Consider the following 23,555-nt stretch of genomic DNA (forward strand, 5'->3'; position numbering starts at 1 on the left):
GGAAAGTTATTAATGAGAGTGAACTGTAATCATTAGTTAGTTTCACAGAGATTGATGTGAGCAAAACAGAATTATTGTCTCCTGAACAAGTTAGATGTGGTATGTAGTTCACAGTCAGCAGCACGGTATGGCGAGCTGCAGCGCACCCCTCTGCAAGAGGCAGCAAAGCAGCGCAGGAAAGGGCGCCTCGTTCTTGAGTGCAGTTCAAGACTCTGCATCAAGCCTGGATAGTATCAGAGGGGAGAACAAGCAGGAGGAGGCAGTGATTTGGGACCCCTGCCAGCTGCAGGAACATGCCTGTTTTCTGTGCCTGAAGGGTCTATGCACACCCTCCCCCCCCCATTATAAACACAGAAGAGAAGTCTCCCGGTGCCTCTGCTGCCGTCAGCGGCTACATCGCAGGGCAGTTCGGAACAGAAGCTCAGTTTAGGTGAATGACCTGTGAGAGGAGCATCTCTCTCTCTCTCCCCTCTGACACCAGAGAAGTCGGTGACCTGGAGAATCTGATCTGCCCCTGCTCCGTGCCTAAAGTTAGCCTGTTAAATCCTACGGTGAGTCACAAATCAAAGGGACTTTCCCTCATGGCATTCTCAAGAGCCTCATGGCGCAGCGGGAGCTGTGTTGCCCGCAAGAACTTTTAGCGCCCTTCTAAAATTATGCAGTCCTGTATGATACAAGCTGGCACCAGCTTCGGCAAGTACAAAGGTGAAGTTCCTTCCCCTAGTTTATGTTTCTAAGTGTCAGAAAATGCTGAAAAAAAAAAAAAAATTGGGTCTCACTGTACAAAGGAAAGAAAAAAGTTAACAAAAACATCATAGTTATTTTTGACAGATATATTTTTGGCCTTCCTGCCAATTCAGTCTTCAGCCTCTCTGCCAAGTCTGCCAACTAGCAGTAACTGATAGGGAATTCTGTGACAACACATGCACGCTACAATTTGGGACAAAGATATAAGCACTGCATCGTTGTTTACACCATACTTGAGTTGTCATAAAAATTTCTTAGAAAAAAAGAAGACATTCAAATAAAGTACACATAAACATAACATTTGGTAACTAAATTTTATATATAAAAAAAGAAACGGATATATTTAACTAGAAACAGCTTAAAGTTCCTCTGGGTTTGTCCTATTGTTCTGATTTAGTGTTACCAATTAGAAAGGCAAATTATGTAGGAATGTTCATAACAAAATATAACAGTAACTCATTAAACAAAGATTTAGCTAAGGTAGCACAGATAAAAGCAGAAAGATATTCAAATATGAAATCGAATCTTTTGCACTCAGATACATCTACTAAGATGGAGACATTGTCTTGCTATACTATACTAATGACAAAATGACTATCTAGTCTATTTTCCGTACCATGTAGATCTTATTAGTTGTAGTGGAATAAAGAAATAGGTAAGACCTCTGAGCCTAAAGAAATCTCAGGATACCTCTAAATCTTAACAAGAAGCAGGAAGATGTAGGAGGTAACACTGTTTCCCTTGTACAGTTCCAGTAACATGAGAAAAAATATTTCCTCCCTACAGTAGATGTGGAGCTGGGAAAGCTTCTTCATCTGTTTCTTTTCAGTCAAACATTTGGAAGTAACAACTCTTATTCCAAGATACTTTATGTATTAAAAGAAAGGGAAAAAAAAAAACCAAAGCACCAATGTTTCATAAAATTAACACACTCACAAATTTCTGTTGTTCAGGCTAAAAAATTCTGCGCTGCCCATACTCAGTAACAAACCTTATAGGATTAATATTTATACTTTAGATATAAGACACTGAATAGATATCTACGCTATTATTTAACTTGAAATGAATGCTCGGACATCTATCTAAGGCTCTAAGAGCCCGAGCATACTTTTAGCAGCATAGTTACACCTCAGAAATATTAAATCCATCTATTCAGGTGAAAGCGGTTCTGCTTACCATTGGCAGAAATGCATTTAGTCCCTTCTGTATATCAAGGGGAAGACTTGCACTTAAAAAACATTTCATGTCAAGGTATCTCACCTGTGCTCTTTGTTTCTCACGTATTTTGACTTCCTTTTCAATTAGTTTTTGTCTCTGGCTAGTTTCTTCTTCCAATCTTTTCTCCAGTTGTTCTCTGCGGCGCTTCTCTTCTTCCAGAGCTCGTTTTTTAGCTTCCATCTCCCGTTCCTAAATACCACAGCATATGCAGAACTTCAATTATACATGAAACTGTAGTTGGTAATGTAATTTCTAAGCTAGCACTAAATTCCTTTTTGCCTCTAAAGTAGGCAGAAATGTATGTCTCGCAAAGTGGGCCGAGAACTAAAATCAGAACTGCAAATATTACCACTCTAGAAATGAAGGTTCTCCTTAAGCAGCTCTTCCAGCAGGTGTAGGAGCAATGCTGACCTAGCTTCTGATGGGATATTGCCATCAGCTCACCCACTGAGATAGCAGCTATTTCATATGGGCTCAGACAGGTAGTATGAGGGTGAAATGAGACCAAATTAAGTGGGGAGAGGTAATTTTCTAAGTGTCTATTAGGTGTAAACTATTTAGGGCCCAGTATTGCATTTAGGAGGATATTATCTAACATGCCCACTCTTAGTTTTACTCATAAAATTATGCTCACCCTGGTCTCAAGCAGCCTAGTCTTTTCAGCATGTGCTTGTTTCAGAAGTCTCTCCATCTCTTCTATTCTTGCAACATTTGAAGTGCTAGCACTGTACAAAAAAAATCAGAATTATTTAAAAAAATACTTGGTATTTAAAGACATATTTTGCATTCTAACATTAGACATTTTAAGAACGGAGTTGATACTGTTCTGATCCAATTCAGTGCAGTAGGCACTAACAAAAAAAATGATGTATAAAATATATGGTACACTCTTCACGTATATATTTCCCCATGCAGTGTTGTGAAAAATGCAGACTCAAGTGCTTAAAAATGTATCTTGTCAGTCCCTCGTGGTCTGTCTTCTTCTCCCAGATAACAGAATATGGATGGAGGTGGTTACCATGTCACACCACTGATGTGCAGAGCTGGCATTTATAGCCATCTGGATACACCAGTCTTTCTGTCTGTAGACTGTCTCCACTTTGTGTCTCGCTGAGCTCAAAAAATGCTTGATAAAAATAAGGAGAATTAAGAGGTATGCACTAAGGCCATCTGGTGACAGAGTAGTATCAGGAAGGATCTACTAAAAGTAACATACAAGCCAAAAAAACAAGGGTAATCAGAAAGAGTGCTAGATCCTGGCCCAGCACAACACAGCTGTCACCTTTGCCTGTCCTTTTTCCTTTTGATTATTTTTTCCAGTAGAATTTCTTCATTTCATCTCAATTTAACAGACATTTCAACCATGGCACTTCCATGGCACGCTTTCTATTTTGTTTTTTCATCTTATGCTGTTCAAGAAAAACAGTTGATGTTAAATATTACTGTATTACCATTAATAATGCCATTAGACTAAAGCACAATGTGAGAAAATAGGATGGATTCAAACGTTTAGAGCAGAAAGCAGCTTGGCTTGGGATTGTACTGAAAATGCTATCTGACCACTCAAGTGGAAGTGGGTATCAGATGCAGATTTGTTCACGCTACTTAAGAGCATACAGACCAACTGTGGAGGGACACAGGTAGAATGGAATTAGTCCAAATATGTGTCCTGGGCAAGGAAGAAAAAAAAGTAAGAATGGCATCCTTCCCTTTCTGAGCACGCCTCTGACACTTATGTCTGTAAGACCAGGATTCTTGTCAGAAGTGGGACAGTCTTCCAAAGACATTTCTTTGTCTGATACTGGGAATACGTTTCATGAGAGGATACAATACAATATAAAAATACCGTACCTCATTTAACCCAAGCTTGCAGAAAAGGTATAATCCATCTAAAATCTATTTGGACTCTAAAAGCTTATTGGCTCTGAAAAAAAATGAGGCCACTGACTTAAATGCTTAAGTGTAGTTTGGCCAAAGTATGCTTAGTTGATGGGCCCAGAGAATCTGGGTCAAATAACTTCAGTAAAAGCAATAGGGCCATAAATTAAGTCATTTGAGCAATCTAGAAGAGAGTTAATTGCAGTAGTTTTTTCCAAATTAAACTGGTTAACACTTCAGCTTAATTAAATTCCTTCGTCCTTGATTTGCTTATCCTGCTCACAGAAATTACTGCACAGCAGAAGATCACAATCTCTGAAAATCTGAGCCACGAAAAATAAGTTGTTAACAAACCTCGAAACAACTATGGTTTGCCAAGTTGATGAATGACTACACACATTGTATTTCTTCTGTACTTTGAGCAGATAGATTTTATTGATTTCCAGAAAAAAAAAAGTCTTTCTCACCTTATACAAGGTAAAATATAACTTATATATTTTAAATATGTCAGAACAAAGCATCATAAATTGTTTTCCTTTAAACTCTGATATGGCTAGGAAAAATTCTCAAACAGCATCTAAAACAAATTTGAATTAATTTTGCTTAAGGGAAGTTTTGTCAAGGAAAGTTAACTGCCTATCTTCCAAGTTTTAGCAACAGAATCAGCCCACACTCTTTTCTTCCCTCACCAAAGTTTGCCTTGTGAGAAACTGAAAGATCTGTTGTAATGGGTCCTTTTCTGTTTTTTTGATTGGTTTGGTTGTTTTTCTGTTTTTTGTTTGTATGGTTGGTTGGTTGGGTATTTTTTCTTCCGACACTGGATGGAAGCTGCAGAAGACCCAGAGGGAAGCAGAAGGGCAAACAGCACCGGTAAAATTCAACAGCTGTCAGGGCTCCCCTGTCCTGGGCTGGAGAATCCACTTATGAGATGAGCTGGAGGTAGCTCAGACACACAGCATCTTCCTCCAAAAGGGTCAGAGCAGTGAGTCAGACACACAGATTTCATGCCACTGCTCTGTTAGATCACTGCAGAGATAAAGTTAATTCCCAGGCTGTCTCCAGCTATTGGAAACTTCCCAACTGTGTATCTACTGAAAACAGAAATCCTCAAAACCTGAGTCATAATATTTTTGCTTAAAAAAAACCCCAGCCAGCAGAATGAGTGCCACTGGTATTTTCTGAAACCCTTAACATAGCAGTGATAAAGACTACAAGAGGAAAACAGTGGGCTGATACCCTGTTACAGGAAACAGATGCTGAATAAAACACAACACACTAGCCAAAAAAGCTGTCCTTGTGTTCACAAGGGTTTTAATCTCATGACAACATTGTACTTAATTATCAGTCTCCACTTACGCTTGTGAAACTGCTGGGGCAGAAGTGTGAGTAGAAATGAAAGCACTATCATTAAAATTAGACTGTCAGAAGAAAATTGTTTGCACACAATTTTGAGACTCAGCTGGACTTTTATTTTAACACAGATCATTGTTAAAATGTTTCTCTTATCTAATGAGTGGTGTGTGAGCTGACAGCCTCTGAGGATGAGAAAAGCAGCCAAGGGCTCTAAGCCTTTCAGTGTCATCTCTTCATGCTTACTGACCCAGAAAAGGGAGCAAAAAGGGCAAAAAAGACCACTGGAAGATCCCCAAGTGTTTCAGCATAAGGCTCGAGAAAGTTAACGTGCTGGACTTGCAGAACAAGCATACTTCATCGCTGGCAGATGTCTTTGAGAAATTCCTATCACAGAGAAGGAAGCTCAGCTATTGCCCACTCAGAAAAGAGCATCAACAACTTCATCATTTCAGTGCAGTACCGACACTGATTTCTCTGTGGCCTTCAACATTATCACTCAGCCTCTCCATATTTTAACTTACCATCTTTAAATAAAGTGAGACGATAGTTAAACCTGATTATGGAGGCCTGACAAATACTAAATATTATGCCTGTGTAATGATCTTCTATTTTCTTAACCAGTTAGCAGCATTCACATTACCATAGCATCAACTTGTACATATTATCTTTTTTTGTTTTTTTTTACCTGGAAATGTTATCTGGTGAGCATGCCGATATGCTTGTCTCCATACTGTCAGAACTGTCTAAACTTAATGTATCAAAGGCATGGTCCTTGTAACTACGATCTGGGTAATGGAAACTGTTCAAATACACATTTGATTCAGATGCTGTTCTGCTGTAGAATTCAGGAGACTTCTGCCTTTGGCTTTCACAGATACGCTGATGGTTATACCCTACAGAGTACAGAGGAAACAATGTTATTTTACAACCAAATCCTGTGATCCGAACATAATGTGTTAGCAGCACAAGCATTTTGGAAATCACCTCAGTCTTAACTGCATTGTGACCAAGGTACTATAATATTATGGTTAATTTCACAAGTTAATCATCACTGAAATGACACCTTTAAATACCGATTTTATCTACAGTGGACACAAATATATGCAATTAGTATGGCTGACTTGCTAATATAGATATTCTTGTATGCGTATTATGAAAATTTTATTTGAATAAATTAATTTTTCATTTTAAAATTAAAATTAGGCCTAATCTGGAAACTAATGCAGCTAAATTCAGGGATCTAGAAGAATTGACACTGATTACATTAAAGAAAAAAAAAAAAAAAAAAGAGTCCTGATATTCAGTGGTCTTGAGTACTTGTTTGGTTAATTTTACTGAACGTAGATTATTTTGTCTGTTCAGGGAAATTTGCCTTCTGGTAACTGCAAGTCGGGCTTTTAGTTTCAGCTGTAATAATATGTGATGATGCGACTACTTGTCACATCACCATAAGAACTAGTGTAGAGGTACTTTCCTGGAGTCTTCAAACTGCAGATCACCCTATATGATTGAAGCAGCTTCCTATAGCTCAATGACTATAAGGAAGAATAAGGGTTATGCAACATTTAAAATTTGTGCTGTTATTTTTCCACAAAATCATCCTTTCTGAAAAGTCATCCTTCTTGAACACAGGAAACTTTGTTTGGCTACATCTCCTTTAAAAAAATATTTCTTCAGAATTATTTTTATCTTGTGTCTCCATTGCTCTTTGTAAATAATGCAGCAGTATTTATACAGACTGAGAGGTTGTTGAGCTTGCCTGGTGAAGAGGAGAGTATAATGACAGTTGTCATTTTAACTGAAGGTATTTTGCAGTGCCCTTTCAAGGTTTGTTTAATCTATGTGATTACAACTGCAACCGACCTGCTCATCTTTTCCTTCAGTCAATGCAAGAAGTGAAACTTTCTCACAGTTCTGATACTCAATCAAGTTTATAATACTCTCTGCACATTCCTGACCCAAAATCTGAGCTGGTGACAGAGTTGGAGATTAGGAAGGAAAGTTAGACTACATGAAAACCTCCCATTCATACAGGAAGGCAGCCACTGACATTCCATGTATTTACGATAAACAGACACAGGAAAAATGCAGACAAATGTATCCATGCAGCAAAGTCCAGATAAAAATTTTTACCAGACACCATTAAGACACTGATGTTAGGAAAACATGCTTAACGTGAGAATATTTTCCTGCCTTACTCTCATTCTCTGTCTGCACATGCAAGGTTACCGTCTGGTATTTTTTGCCATGCTGGACTGGGGAGAGTCCCAGTTCAGGGAGCCAACAACTGCAGCTCTACCTTAGAAAAGCTGTAATATTCTCCAAAAGGTATCTGAAAAGCATGACTGAAGCTGAATAATTAAAGCATGTTATTAAGGAAATCGTGCTCTACAAGCATTTCCAAGGCAGATACTTTCTCTTCCCTCCTCACTTGCCTCTGTACCATACAAAGGTTTCTCACAGGCAATTAAATCCAGTTTCTAAGGAACTAACAGGACTTGCCATTTGAAAGAGCACTAAATTTCAATAAAAGTTCAATTGCACTGATTAGTAAGAGATACAAATGGGACACGAATGCACCTCGGCAGTTGTAGATAATAGCATCACACAACACAGGTGTTACTGATTCACATGTGCAGTATGGGTTTTTTCTTATTATTATGGGAAATGCTGCTGTTATTGCAGATAAGCAATTACCTTTCATACTCGAACCTTTGGAATGACTAATTGCTCCTGTGAAATGGTTATCAATTATTCATCATGGAAAGAAAGAAGGAAATTAATTACTAAAAGAACTTTATTCAAATGCATGTTTTTCTGTTGAGCTCTTCGCAAAACCTTGCCTACTCAGAAATCTTTATATCTTATATTTCACTGAAAAATAAACCCATCTAAAAGGCAGAGAGTAACAGAAGTTTTACGAACGCTCTCTTAAAGGAAAGTCAACTTTCCATGAAGATAAAGAACCCATTTTTAACTAAAACATTTATCAATTAAATTTACGCAATCATGCAAACGTAAGAAAACACTGCAAGAAATATACAGTCGTTAGGTCACAAAATGAGAGGCATTTGCAGAAACAAAGCACTACTCGATGTTCTCATTTTCTCCTCACGCCGTAAGCGACACACAGTTCAAAGCTCAGGATCAGCTGTGTGCTGACACCAAGAAGCCTCACAACCAACCTGCCTCCATGACAGCCCCACTTACACATCACGCAGGCACAATCTGTTGCTTAAGGAATTTTTAACTGCCCAGGTGCCTATTCACAGAACATGCACTTAAAATATTAGGCTCCTCATAAGATCCAGTGCTTCAGTAAAAGCTTCCCAGAAGCCAAGACTTGTATCAGCCAAGTCTAAGCTGATACAAGAGGTAAGATGTTTCTTGTTGTATTGGCTTGTATTCTCTGTAGTAAAGCAGTAAACTTAACACTGTTAACAGCCATAGTATTGAGAAAAATATTGCAAATATCCATAAAGCCATATAATTAAAAAAAAAATATTCCAAAGGAGTTACTGCAGAATCACAAAAACCAGATATACCACCAAAAAATTATGGTGAGGTCAGAACTACAGGTGGAAGCGGTTAATGAGAGTGGCACTGTCAAGTATGTTAAAAAATCCCCAGTATTTCATAAAAAAGTTCACAGTACATTTTTTTTTTATTTTTTTTATTCCTAAATGATTGACTTTAATATGTCAAGATACATTTTTTGCATGGAAACATGCCAAAGTACAAAGCCCAAGTCTGTCTACCTTGTCATTGTCACCCACAGATCTGCAAAGATTTCTAAATTTTCTCTTCTACCTGTGTGGCTATCAGCAAAGAAGCAAAAAATTACGCTGGCACAAAGCTGTAGCTCTGCAGATATTTGCATTAATCAGAAGTTTTGTTGTGACATGTTATTTGACAGGAAGAAAAAAAAAAGGCATTTTTGAAATGCTATCATTATTTTTAAATTATTCAGAAGTTTTCCAAGCTTTTGGGAACTACTTGACAGTGCTGATGCAATTGGTACTTTTGCTAAAACATGCCAATGATCAATACAGCCATGTAAAAGGATGTTTTCATACCTTTTCTGGCTTTTCCTGAGTTTGGTAAGAATTTAAAAAAAAAAAAAGAAAAAAAAAAGGCAAACTGCTCTGAAAAGCTTATAATTGCTTTGTACATATATACCTTGCCTTCAGTATACTGTTTTTCTTTATAGAGCTTAGAAAGAATACAAATAACCATCTCGCTGCTACCCAACTTCTCTATCCCAGCAGTTTTGTTCCCAGTGCTGTGTCTGGTCCTGCACCTTAACTCCCAGATAACCATTCCCTCCTTCCCTCCGGAGTCCATCCTGCAGTCAGTGGGACTGCCCCGGCCGACCCCCCCTCCTTGCTCCTGCCTGTCCTTCTGCAGGCTGCTGCCACCCATGGGAGCTTCCTGGGGCCATGTTTCTACCTGTGCAGAGCAAGGTCTCTAGATGTCTCTAGGTTGTAGAATAGCAGCTTCTTCATTCTCTTTTTTTTTTTTTTTTTTTTTTTTGCACATTGTTTGCTTACAAAGGCATGTACACAGGAGGTGAATTTATAAATACAGCCCATCAAAAACACCTCCCTCCATGAATGGCTACTAAGAAATACCTTTTTCCACTAATGATTTATACCAGAAATGCTTCCTCTTAAACATTTTATAAATTGCTCTTAACTCAGACTACGATTACTGACAGTGACTGTTTCTTTCAAGAACAATTCCTGAACTCACATGCCTAGTAAACGGTTTTGGTAATCCTACTCAGTACACTTAAAAATCTGTGAAAATATTTCCTACTGGATCCAGTCTAAAATTTATTCACAGACTTCACTTATTCCTGCACAAAGACAATGAGATTGAAATCCACATTCAAACTCAAGTAGCTGTTCTTCATTTCCTGCCTTTATTTTTAACTTTGAATTTTTCATCTCAGACTTTGATGTTTACCTTCTTGGACTGAAATAAAAACCGGAGAAAGCATATTAGAGAAAACTCATTTCAGACCATTACTAGTTTAGTGATAATTCTCAGATAATGTCTTTAAGCTGCTGAGCTGCCACTTCCTCCAGACACCATTGAATATATGTGTTTTCAGACCTCTATGAACATGCCAAAACATGAGAAAGCAGTTGTACTCTTCAAGCTCCTCCAACAGCAGTAATTCCAGGGAGCTCCAAGTTGAACACGGAGGGAATAAACCCTTTGCTAACTACTAATGGTTGAGCCATGAACAATCCTTGCATTCCTATATTCTTCATGTTTTGACTATGTCTCTTACTTTGCAAATCCTGTGACAGTTCAAGTAAAGCACCTGTCAGCAGCATTATTTCCCTTTGGCAAAGCTGATATTTCAGAAAAGGACATCTAGAACTGTCCTCTTTCCATTACAAATTAACCCCTTAAGTCTCCCTTCATAACTCAGTATTTCCATTCAAACTGTTGGATCTTTCAAAAAGTAATAGTCAACTAGTATGCCAGGCAGTGATGGTACACATGATTCCTCACGTCATATGACAAAGTACTGCGCCGAGTACCTTAACAAATACATGTCTCTCATTCTTCCCTGCCTTTCTTCTTCGTCAGGCCATAATTCAGTTTCGGTTTGTGCAGTTTCTTTCGTTCTCACTCTTAGGACAAGAAATCTGACTTTACTCTTAGAATTGTCTTAGTTGCATGGTGACAAAAAATTAAACATAAAACCAGATCGATTTATTTTTGAAACATTTATCTTTGCCTGTATTTAGATTTGGTAACACCTTGTAATTGAGCTTTAGGACACACACTAATGCTCTTTTGCAACCATTTTACTGAAATATTTCCAATTTTAAACACTAGATCTCTGGTCAACGTTTAACCAAAACATCCTTACTGCTTTTCAAACTAAAACAAAGTGTTTTCTGCACAACAGCACAATGATGAGTCTGAACGTACTTGCCAGCTATTCCGTGCTTGCACAGACATTACATCAAAGAAGCTTTCCAAGCTGAGTATGAAGCTCCCGTATCACATCTGAAATATTTTGAGATAAGTCAGCCACAACACGGTAGGTTTGTGGAAGGCCTGCTGCATAGCTAAAGCTCAAACCCAACAAATCTCAACCGGATCAGCTCTATAAAGTGAATGTAGTAAGTCACGATTCTTTCTCAGCAAGCTTGTTCTGTCCCTGTATTGAGTCATCTTGGTGCTTAGGGCTGACCTCAGTCATCCTCTCTGACCTTTAGCAGCTGTCAGCTCTGACAAATCCCGTAACAACAGGATGGATCCTATCTTAGCTCAGGCTTAGCCAGTGCAATTCTGCATAAAGACCTCTTGCACTTATATTGATAACAATGATGCAGATGCCGGAAAGAAAATAAACTGACAGATGGCACTGACAAGCAGCTCCATTTGAAGATTGCACGCTTATGAATAATGCATCTCGGTAAAGCAGAAATTAAGTGTATCGACTTAAGTCAACAAACAACAGACACAGAATCCCATAGCCTACAAGATCATGTTTCGCAGATGTAACTTTCTTTTGGATCCAGAATTGCCATGTCTCTATTATAAAAATACAGCTCTCTATCCACAATAGAACACCGCTCTCCTTTCCTATTTTGTAGCCCAAATATCTAAGACCACTTATAATACCGCAGTTACAGATTCTCAGAAGTATCTCTGTCCGGGGGATCTGTCCAGGCAAAAATATATGCCTGTGAAAAACGATTTTTAAGATCACAACATGAAAATAACTATTCTTATAAACAGAAAATAAATAAAAAGGCAACATGTAATATATTGCCTCAAAGTCACTCATAGAAATTACCCAGTTAACCCAATGTGTGTTTTGCAATATACTTTCCTTGTTTACTGGATTATATTTGGTGAGCACGTACTTCAAAACTGCATGTGCACCTATGTCCTAATCTTAACATCTTATTTTGACAATAGCTGAAAATGACATTTAGAACTCACTTTTTTCACCAAGAAGTAAACTTTTATTTTACAGCCCTGTTGATTATAGCAACACCAGTTTCAGGCTTATTTCCTGAAAAATTGAACACTGACTTTAAACAGAAATGAACCAAATAAAAAGGTCTTACCTTTGTGCATCCTTCTCGTCTCTGACTCTTTGGTCATGGTTGCTAGGCAGTGAGGAAGTACGCTGCCACAGCTGTTGCTCTGTCCTAATGGTAAATGTCCCTGCAGGAAATTTTGTAAATATGTATTTAAAACTACACTTCAAGACTTTTTTTTTTGTATCAGCAACTAATGGTAAAATAACTTGGTTTATCATGGGTATCAATGTCATGTCATATCAATCAGCCATGGATGTTTAGTTGTGCATACTGTCCATTAGGCCAAAATGTTTTCAAAATAGCATCTCCACCTTCCTGCTATTTGTTGATTTACCATGTCACAGATAAAGAGTATTTTCACTTTATCTTTACCATTTAGAGGCCTTAGGTAGGAAGGAAAACAACCTGTTGTGTCTGTAGAATCAATTTAAACTAGCCTGAAAATAAAATCCTTGAGATAGTAATCATGCATTTATGATTAATGTACTAAAGCACAGCATTTCCAGAAGTCAGAATAAAGAAGTATGGAAGGCTTCATGTATATTCCCATATGTTAATAAACCTGAAGTTCTTTCAAAGTCAGTTTCAGATGTGAATTTGGGGGATTACAAAATGCTTACAGTGCTACCCAACCTTACCTCTAACATAATATAGGTTTTTATATAGACACCGACAGGCTATTAATATCATGCAGCTACGTACTTTAGATGCAACACTTCGTCCAAGCGTAGCGCTGTTGAAGTGCGGTGACACAGACGGAGTCGTTTTCTTGCGAGGTAAAGTATCACTCATGTACATACATTCCCTATGCTGCTTCTTTCGCTCTTCCAGATTTCTGAAATGCTTCAAATGGAATTTGTTACAGTTTTGACAAAATGAATTGACCTACTTGCTCACTTATGCTCTACATGGAAGGTGACAGACTGGGAACTTCCCGGGAAAGAACGCAATCTAAAATACAAAGTACCTCCTGCTTCACAGTGCTTTCCAGGATTTCTACAAGTATCACATTAAAATCACGTTGATTAAGAAAATACATTTAATTCATGTACACGTTTTGTGTACAAGTCCCTGTACCTATTTAAAAAAAAAAAAAAAAAAAAAAAAAAAAATCAAGTCTACTGTACCAGTAGAATCCAATTACAAAGAAAAACATTTATTTACAAATTACTCTAATGAATTGGTGGCTTAAAACTAGTACAGCTTTTGAGAGGCATTGTTCAAATGTATATGAAAAATTAATTTAGGATTTCAAATGTAGCCACTTGTACTTTATTGCTGCAAATCTTCTGACAGTTACAATGGCTCCTAAATATTAGTATTTGCCTCTGGATTGTTTATATAAGGAGGAGTTTTGTTCAGTAACATTCTATAATGCATTGTGTTGATTTTTAAAGGAACGGTGCCTTTAAGGGCAACACTCTGCAAGCAGGATCAAATTATGGTCTATCTTATCACTCTAGTAACGTCACATGTAAATCAACTTTATGGCCACCATAACACAAACAAACAAACAGAATAATCTCAAGTTATCAGCTTTGAATCTGTTACCTGTTGTTGCCTGCGGTGTTTCTTAGCTGGCAGAGGTGGAGGTGTATCAGATAAAGGAATAGGATCTACATGAGTAGCCATGACCTCAGGCCAATGGACTGATGGAAGTTGAGCAATAGAGCGAGGAGAAAGAGAGTGAGGAAACACAAATCCAGAACAGAGAGGTGATCTTAGCTTTATAGAAAAAAGAGAAATTACACACAGAGTTTTCTTTTTGGAATTGCTCAAAAGATACGGCACATACAAGCTGCAGTTTTAGCACTGTGTTTGTTGGAGCATTTAGCAGGAAAGGAGACGTGTTGTATTGAAACTCTCAAGGCATACTGAACTGCCAGAAGCAGCACAGAAAAGCCATATTCTAAACCAGTTGCTGCATCATTGCAACACAAAGGTAGGTGGCTTTACATTCATAAGGTTATTCCATTCCTTTAAAAGGGGATTTTTTCAAAATTTGCTATGGTCATTACAAAGGCCAAAACATCACAAAGAATGAGGAAAAGAGAGAGTAAGCTAGGAGACACAGACTGGACAGACTCTGTGGAATAGTTAAGTAGAAGCTACCCATCTCCCACAAATATTCAAGATAAATTTCTACCACCTCACAGGAAAAAAAAAAAAAAAAGCTACAAAACAAACACCTAAGCACCATTGAACAGGTAATCATTAAGTGTGTCCAGAGACAGTTTACCAGAGGCGCCACTACATTATAGTGTTTGACAGGCAAAGATTGTCACTTATTGCTGCTTGGGTCATAAGCATTCAGTTTTTTTGGCCTTCAAAGTCCCATCTAGCTCATCAAAGACACTTTGCAACTGGAGCAGTCCTTCAGCTTTACTATTACACTGTTATCTGACTCGTTAACTGGCAGACCGCAGTTTGCCTTCGGGTCAATTTGTTACATGTTGAATTACAAAAAAAAAAAAAAAAAAATTAAAATAAAAAAAAGAAAATAAAAAGGCAGCCATGAAAGAACAATGCAAACAAAGGGAAAGGTCTCTCAAACAAACCTCTTTATTTTGTGGCTGGCTCGTCAGCACAGCCGTGGAAGGCTCAGTGGCAACTGCTTCAGCATCTGTGGGGGGCTGAGTGGAAGGGGATATATTCGTGCCATACAGCTCACTAATTTCACTTACACTGATATAGCCCTAAAAGGAGGAATTCAGAAGTTAAAAGGAGCAAAAGCCAAAAGACGTGCAAGAGTATTAATGTATCCAGTACGATGAAAGTTAGTTTAGAGTGATACAGCCAAAAATTTGTTATCATTGAAATATTTCATCATAAATAAAATAAAATTATCATCAAGCTTTTCAAGTGTTGAATACTTGCATTCTGAAAATTATTATTAATTTAATTCCAAAAACATTTGTGTAATCAAAAAGCAAATGTACATTAAGTGACCAAAAGACTTTACTAAAATGTAAATACCCTTTAGAAATTATGTAGCTCTTTATTGGGAAGGCAGTTTGGGGAGGAAAAGGAAGGACAAATGTTATTATTAAGTTGAGAAGGTGTCAAAGGGTTTACGCTTCTATTATTGTACCAATGCACTGACATGACAATATGTGTACTTCAGCAATTCAGTAAGAGAAGTCACAGATTGCTATAGCATTTTTTCTTTTTAAAAATGCATAAATTTAGCACTGATCATAGAAGGCAATTTGAAAAAAATACCAACCCTATTATCTATTGGTATAATTTTCAACACAGTTCTGGAAAACTAAGTATCATACTGTGAACACAGCACACTAGAAACAGGAGGCAAATCTTAACTCTGATATTTGATGAACTATTAAATGAAGATACTAGGTAAGATACTGAAGTTCACCCCTGAAAACATGTGGCCACATTACAGTAAATAAAGTCCAGTATGAATAAACATAAAACTTGCTTAACCATCTTGTAGTAGCAGTATATCAGTAACCAAAACTTGGCAAGTCTATGAATGCAATGTTGCAATCATTTTTATAGAGGATAAAAGCACTTTCACCATTAATATGAAAAACATTTAGTTCAGACTTACAACCCCACTGGGGATTCACCATGGGTAAAAAAAAAAAAGCAAATAACAAATGACTGTGCTGTGCGTTACCTCAGTACCCTATTACATTAGATTAAATAAATGGCTTCAAGTCAGGTTAAGCAACCAGGTCATTTTGTCAACACTGAAGTTTTAAACAGCATTGATTTTCCTCACTTATTTAAGTACTGGCATAAACATCCTGACTCGTTACGTGAGGTCGTGTTGCCCTATTGCTGTGCGTGCAGGGAGTAAGCTTCGCCGTGGCTGGAAGAGGGTTACTAAGGTGTGCTTTGGTGAGGGGGGGCTGGGAAACGCTGGACCACAGACTCCGCCGTTACGGGAGCAACCGCATGGTGAAAGTACCGTCTGTGCACAGGGAGACTGTTTAAGCCTGTGTACAGTTTGGTGCCTGATTTTTAAAGGTGCTGGAGCAATCAGAGGAAAATTAAACTGGACTGAGACAAACATAACATCTGTCAAGGAAAGGTATTTCTTTTCTAGGACAGAGCCTGTGGGGACACCGAGCACAAAACAGATAACCCATGCTGTTCCTTTTCTTATTTGCCTTGGAGTAAGTCCTAACTGACTTCACTGCAGTGAACAGAATGACACCGTTGAATAATAAATCGCAATAAAAACTGTCAGGCTCACTTAATGTAGTTGCATTTTGAAATACCTGTGATTAAACAAATCATTATGTGGATATGAAGATAAAAATCAGGGATAGCACCCGCTCTCTAGTGAGAGAATGAACAGATCCATCACAAAATGGAAAAAAAAAAAAAAAAAAAAAAAGCGAAGCTCAGACTTGCCAGATGTCCTGATGGGAGGTGAGATGTCCAGGTCAGAACACAACCAAGGACACTGAAAGTCTGAGCACCTGCAACAAGGCGGGCAGCGAGGAAGGGTGCTCAGCACCACGGGCACGTGCTGGAGGCCACCAGGGTTCACCAGGAACTTGGAGGCCAAATAAGCAACATCACATTTTCCAAGTGCTGAAAGGACACGCAGTTGCTTTAGACCTTAAGAGCCCAACTTCCCACAGTGACAACTGCATCGTTAGATGTGGCAGACCTTGCTCGGGGCTTCGATACAAGCAGATCCAGCAAGCCCGGTCAGACCTCTTAAGCAGAAGTTAATGAAGCAGCCATAGATACCTGTCAGTGCATTTTAAATGCTAATTTTTCCGCTTCTCCATTTATAACTTCATGTTTATCTGCAATTTGCAGGTTCATCAAGTCAAGTCAAGAAGATAAATATGGGGGGTTAATGCCACTGTCATATGTGCTGACTCAATCTTTGCAATGGGCTGTGGCTTGCCTGACACTGACCTTGATCACAGACCTTGAGGCTTGAAGTGGTACCCCCAAAGGTATGAAGTCTTGACAGTGGCAGGTAAGCTCTGGGTCTCATCATGCATTACCCAAACTAACTCAGTTTTTTTTCAGAAAAAAATACTTGACACCTTTACTCTATTCAAAACAGTTAAATAGCTCAATAGGTATCTCACTACCACAATAGCCTGAAGTCTTCAATGCTTTTTAAAAAGGTCAAAATGTGCACTTGTTATGCTTTACTGCAGAGACTTAGAATAAAGGGCGGGGAGGCAATGATAAAATCCACAGTTCAAAAATAAGACCAAACTGAACTCGTGCTTGAACGGCATTATTCCTGGACCTAATTCTTTTTCACTTCAATGAGGTTTAATTGTCTATTTTGAGAAAATCAGACACACACGCACCCTGCACATAAAAACGATCATTTTTCCAGAGCAAGAGATTAAGGCAATACCAGTCACATCTGGAAAAATATCAAGAGAAGCTATTTTTTCTCACCTATGCATTTGGACTTCCATGACTAGCTTTACAAAGTAATTTCATCACATCTCAAAAAAAAAAAAATGTACGAATAGGACTTCACTAAATACTATAGGGCTTTTCTATGAAGTGTTATTAAAGGTTACTTATGGTGAAGTCAAAAGCAGCGAATCTCTTTACCTCTTTTAGACTATTGGGACTGACAGGAAATCCCTTTCCTCCGGAAAGTGTGGAATATTTCTTTTCCAGATTACAGAGATTCTCTTTTTCCTGTTAAAAACACACATTTTATATTAAATACCAACAGCTGTGTAGTGAAAATAAACACTAGCTATTTTCTTAACTGTGTAAAGAAACACACTGGGATAGAAGGCTAGAAACCGCAGAGCAGAGGTTCAACTTCATCCATTTACATCAGAACTGAACAAAAAATGGAAGTACAGAACGAAAAGCTAGTAAAAGATTTTATTTAATAAACACAGCCAAATCAGATAGGTCTTCCTTCAGCATTTTGAAAATGCTGATTCTGCTTAATGAACTAAAGGTGGTTCTCTCATGATTAAAAGCAAAACATAAAATGGATGTGAAGGGTTTATGCCAGCTTCTTATTAACCGGATGTTAGCTGATGTTAAGTAACTCATCTTGTGGCCTAGTATGGGCTCTTACAAGCCAAAAATCTGAGCTCTTTGTGCACAGTTCCAGCCACCACACAGGGTGCACAGGCTTCTAGCTTCAGCACCCAGGTGGGCGTCTCTGGTTGAGTCCTCTGGAAAGGGGTCATCTCCAAAACCTTCTTAATTATCACATGCCACTTGTGTTTTCTCTTAGGAAATCTGCTGGTTAATTACAAAAAATTTCTTTCTTTAAAAAAAGTTAATGGATACAAGCAATGCCTATCACATTATTACCTACCTGTTAGCTTCTGCGTTATGAAATGCTCTTTTATTACATGCTAAAAATACTTGAAAGACAATAAATACATACCCTTTGCAACATCATTATTAAGTTGTTTTTCTCTTTTACAAAATGATCTTGTTCTCTTTGTGCTTGTTGGACAATATGATTGGCTTGTTTTTTGAGAGCAGAAATCTTTTCCTAATATAAAAAGAATATAATCACAATTTACATTTATTTTCAAAGCACAAGACATCTTGCAGCAAGGATCCTATTCATGAGAGTTCACTCATTTCTATGAGTGAAGCAGTAGAAAAATAAGTTTTTACAAGATAGCTCACTGCTCTGAAGGAGATAATTAAATAAGATTTAGACAGTAAAGAGGCAATTTATTCAAGAGACAAAACAAAAGAACAATTTCACATATTCTTTGATAATATGTTGACTAGCATCCATATACTGAACAGAACCGATTTAGAGATGCAACTTCTGATCTCTGAAAATTGGTATTTAGTTGGCTGAGATAGGACCTTTACAACTGATTTTTAAAATTAAGCTATTTTCTTAATATGGTGTTCTATTATTAACAAAATAATTTAACATCAACATCAGTCATGAGCATGACTGCCATTTTGTCCAGAGTGTACAAATCTCCTTTCTTAAAGAAGAAAAAAAAAAACGCTCTAGTACTTTTTGTACCAAATTAAAGGCTTTAGTTTTCATATGCAAATATACAAACAGGGCATGGAATTTTATTGATTTATTTCCTGTTGGAGAAATGATGATTTGATCTCTTGTGGGATGTTACTGGGCCATCATCTTTGCTCTGCTTCAAAAGCCTTTTCAAAGAGGAAACTTTTGCACTATTTCTTACAGAGGGGCAGGTTATAGATCCATTTCATCTCCTTTATGCTCAACAACAAAGAACAAATGAATGGCGTGTTAGTGCTTTTACCTTTCTACTGACAATGCTGCGCTGATATTCAGCTACTTCACGGAGAAGCTGTTGTGTCAGATTTTCTTTCTCTTCATCTAACCTGCTTTCATGTTCAAGCTGCTGAAATTCCAAGTCTTCAAAGTGTTTGCTTTCTATGTCCAGAAGATCAGCATCCTTAAGAAAAACAGTAATCATGCTTTCACTGACACCAGAGTAGAGTTACTTAAAAACACACACAGAAATTAACCTACTGTCATAATAAGAGAGCAACTAAGGCCAATCATTATTTTGATGTTGCTTTCTCCATCCTTCCTGCTGTCCCCCCGCTGAGAGAGACGAAGCGCCTGCGTGGCGAGGGAGCTGTTTTGCCGTGTTCAGAGCAAGCTGGAGCCTCCCAAGCACCGAGCGTGCCCCGGCTGGGCAGGTCACCCTGCTGTAGCCTACCTGCGACACCAGCAGAGCCTGAACCCTTCTGGTGAGTTTGTCACATGCCAAACTGGGAGAGCACCTGCTTACCAACCAAAAAGGACAGAAATTATCATCCCAGTAACACCGGAGAACCGCACACTGAATTAACTAATTACGGGAACGCACACTCAAATGAAGGAGTCTGAACTGCAGTTAAAATTTCTTCGGGTCTAGCCCAAGTTTTATTAACAGACGTGCAGTCACATAAGACGAAAGATGCGCGGGGCTGGGTGCCGTCGGCACACTGCGGTCACCTCAGCAGTGATGTCCAGCCACGCAAGCTGCGCAGCCAGAGGCTGATCATGGACCACCGAATTGGAGCTGACAGTTGCCCTCTGTGCAGACACACAATTAAGGACCCTAGACAGCCACCCCGATGGTAGGTGTGTTACTTCAGAAAAGGTATCCGCCCACTTTTATGCATTGCCCTGGACCAACACCAGGTTTTGTCAGGAAAAAGAGGTTGAATGCTGCAGAAAAGACCCAAGAAATAAGAACACACCTGCCTTCCACTTAGGGATGACGAGATCAAACTTATGAGGCTGCAGAAAAGACCCAAGAAATAAGAACACACCTGCCTTCCACTTAGGGACGAGGAGATAAAACTTATGGTACTTTTCAGCACAAGAACTGAATTCTGATCTTTCTCCTGCAACATCTGTGTAATCGTAACACAAATTCCTATTTACAGGCTCCAGAGTTGTAAAGAAAAGGGTGTTTTTAATATTCGCAGTATTATTAAATGCTAAGGCTCTCAAAATAGGCACATTGTACATAGCTTGTTATGCAAGAAAATCTACGTCCTGTAAGTAATTTCTCATTTTAGAGAAATGCAAACTTACTCCTTTTCTTATTTCGACCTAAGGCAAAGGCTACTGACTGAGATAAGCAGACAGGTCTCTATAAAGGCACTCAAGACCAGCTTCCAGAGAAAGACACAGGAAGCAGAAACTGAAGAATCCAAGTTACTATATGAAATACTCATTATTCTCCAAAGATGTACCTTTTACTTGTAGGAGATAGTGAAAAGATCAAAAGAAAAGGCATGGGCTAAAATTACAATATATTATTGTTTAATAATGACAGTTGTTACCCACAATACAGAAATGTTTCATCCAAACCACTTGGCTGTCTTCAGTGTTCAAAACAAACAGATGGGTTTTGCCTGGGCCTTGAAAGTCAACAAATTCAGCCTATTTCACACCACATTAATTGCTACTGAGGCAGAAGAACTGACTTCAGAGAAGGCAATCAATAGCTAGAAAGGCAACTGGTAGCCAGCTGAGCTCACAAAACGCTACATTCTTCGAGATGTGAAATTCTTGTTCCATAGCACCACATTCTGTACCACTGTGTCCATCAGGGAAAAAATAAACGTTCCTAATTCAAAACCAAGTCCATTTTCAAATTAAAACCCCCCCCAAAGGGTAAGAGGCAGTAGCTTAGCTCTACCAGTGGCTGCAAGCACACTGCAGCGCAGTCGCCAGCCAGGCAGGCCCATGGGGAGCCCGGGCAGCCCACGGGAGTGGGGCACAGCGGCAGGGGCATGAGATCGGGCTCCGAGATGTGCCCACAGAGTCCTCGCCATAACCTCCGCAAGGATCCTACCCGGCAGAGCTGGATTTGTTGGAGGATAATAGTTCTTGCTGTAGGCAATGGCTTCCTGAACCAAGCAGCAAGTGTACTCCCTCCCTTGTATTAAAACGATTGACATCAAAATACTGTAACTTAGAATCTATTAACAATATTATGATATTGGATTTCCAAACCATAAATTTTTCTGGTATCTCTGTTACTTCAGTAGTGGCACTGGAGAAAACTCAGTGGGAGAGAACCTGGCCCTTATTTCAGGATGTGGAGGGAGCTTCATGAGCCCATATCTGTAAAAATTAGGAGAATTTTATCTGATTAATAATGTATTTCCTAGAAATAGACAGTGCCTTTTCAGATCTCTGCAGGAATCCGGGCACCTATTCTCACTCTCCATTGCCGTGTATCTCTATAAACCCAGGCACATGAGAACAAACAAGCTTTGGTACTTTCATACTAACAGTGAAGGATGAAGCATGCTAATTAACTTTAGGTAAGCCATCAGGAAGATCGATGCTTTTCCTCCTCATAGCCTTCTACAAGCCCTCGTGTTTCACCAGTCTCCAGTGAAGTGTCCTTCCTGCCCAACAGGGAGAGCGTATATTTGGTACAGGCACTGGGAAGCATGCAGAGTGCGCCAGCTCCCCGCTCCCGACCCCAGACCCAGACCCAGACCCACCCTGCAGCCCGCTGCCACAGTGACACTGGCTGCCAGCTTCCCTGGGCACAAATTACAAAGCTGCTGAAGTTACTGAAGTCCCAGAGGTCAAGCAATAAGGGAATTCATCACCTTCACACCTTCCGTGTTGGCAGTAAAGTAGCACAACATAACCTGCTGCAGGCTCAGGTATTTAATCCGTTACCAGGCTTGTTTTGGGGGAAGAAGATATTTTCTCAATCTGGGGTACAATACTGTAATTTCATAACTGCTCTCACACTTGGTATCTGTTTGAGAGCTAGTGTACACTAATTCAGTGATAACTTCTACTGCTTCAACCACAGCAGCCACAGCTAACTTTCACTACAATTGGCCTGAAGTAATATGCAATAGGACTAACTGGACATTTTACTGCACCCCCACATTTCAAGTTTTGTCTCACTTTCAAATCCAAAATCATTATTAAGCCAAGTTGGAAGGAACAAAAGAATTTTTAAAAATTAACCAGATTTCTATAAGCCTCTTGGCGGTCAATAGTGAAAAAGGATTTACTACCATCCTGCAGCGAGAAGACTGAAACTTTTCATGAATTAATATGTTCAAGTACATGACTGCACAGGAGAGACTTCCTTTCCTTTTAGTATGTATGAGATATTACATAATACTGCCTTTTTTTGTTTGTTTGAAGTAACTCCAAAAATCTTTAAGTGTCTCAAAAATAGCAAACCTCTCAGTTACAACAGAAGAATTTAACATTTTTATTTCCAAAGCCAGACTTTTTTTACTTTTTGCTCTTTGAAAAAACAAAGTAGAGTTCTGCAAATAAACCAAAATCCAAATAATATTCCATATAAAGCAGAAAAGCCCTTTTTGGTCACTGCTGTTGCAGCCCTTATTCATGATATAAACACTCAAGCCAGAAAAAAAGAAAAAAATTAAAAATCAAGTTTGAATTTGAGATGGCCTCTTGAGCTTGCCATACTGATGCTTTGAAAATTTCCCCCCCTGCCCACTAAAGCTAACTTTATGTTCTGTAGAACCTACCCAACATTAACGTATAGTAAAATCTTTCCACAGAAAATAACTGTACCTTCACTGAAAATACTGTAGGTTTTTCTGTTACAAATAATACAAAATAAAAATAAGTTGCAATTAGACTTTATACAAAGGTTATCACACCAGTGTGCAACTGTTGAAAATGTAGGGAAAAATAAAGCTATTTTAGAAAGTGGTATAATCTTCAAAATGCATTTTTCAAAGCATGGTGTAGGCTAGCAGCTAAGTTGTATACTGAAAAACAAAGTTCTCCATGGCTTCACTGAGACAGCCATTTACAGCAATGCA

General features: G+C 38.6%; 1 protein-coding gene across 5 annotated transcripts in view; it reads right to left on the minus strand.

Moving 5' to 3' along the window:
- The window catches only part of PHLDB2 (pleckstrin homology like domain family B member 2), a 128,147-nt gene that overhangs the window by 6,604 nt on the left and 97,988 nt on the right, over window positions 1-23,555 (minus strand). For 2 of the 5 annotated variants that reach the window (XM_042788283.1, XM_042788282.1), the window contains 10 exons: window positions 19,514-19,669; window positions 18,649-18,759; window positions 17,844-17,933; window positions 14,834-14,971; window positions 13,827-14,000; window positions 12,978-13,118; window positions 12,300-12,399; window positions 5,882-6,089; window positions 2,600-2,690; window positions 2,008-2,154 (listed from right to left, as the gene is read on the minus strand). In XM_042788283.1, coding sequence (XP_042644217.1) covers window positions 2,008-2,154; window positions 2,600-2,690; window positions 5,882-6,089; window positions 12,300-12,399; window positions 12,978-13,118; window positions 13,827-14,000; window positions 14,834-14,971; window positions 17,844-17,933; window positions 18,649-18,759; window positions 19,514-19,669 — 1,356 coding nt within the window. The remainder of the gene's footprint in view (window positions 1-2,007; window positions 2,155-2,599; window positions 2,691-5,881; window positions 6,090-12,299; window positions 12,400-12,977; window positions 13,119-13,826; window positions 14,001-14,833; window positions 14,972-17,843; window positions 17,934-18,648; window positions 18,760-19,513; window positions 19,670-23,555) is intronic. The other 3 variants (XM_033005299.2, XM_033005298.2, XM_033005300.2) reach the window with 2 other exon arrangements.

Source organism: Tyto alba, unplaced genomic scaffold, assembly GCF_018691265.1.
Source record: "Tyto alba isolate M040663 unplaced genomic scaffold, T.alba_DEE_v4.0 Super-Scaffold_14, whole genome shotgun sequence".
Classification (NCBI taxonomy): Eukaryota; Metazoa; Chordata; class Aves; order Strigiformes; family Tytonidae; genus Tyto; species Tyto alba.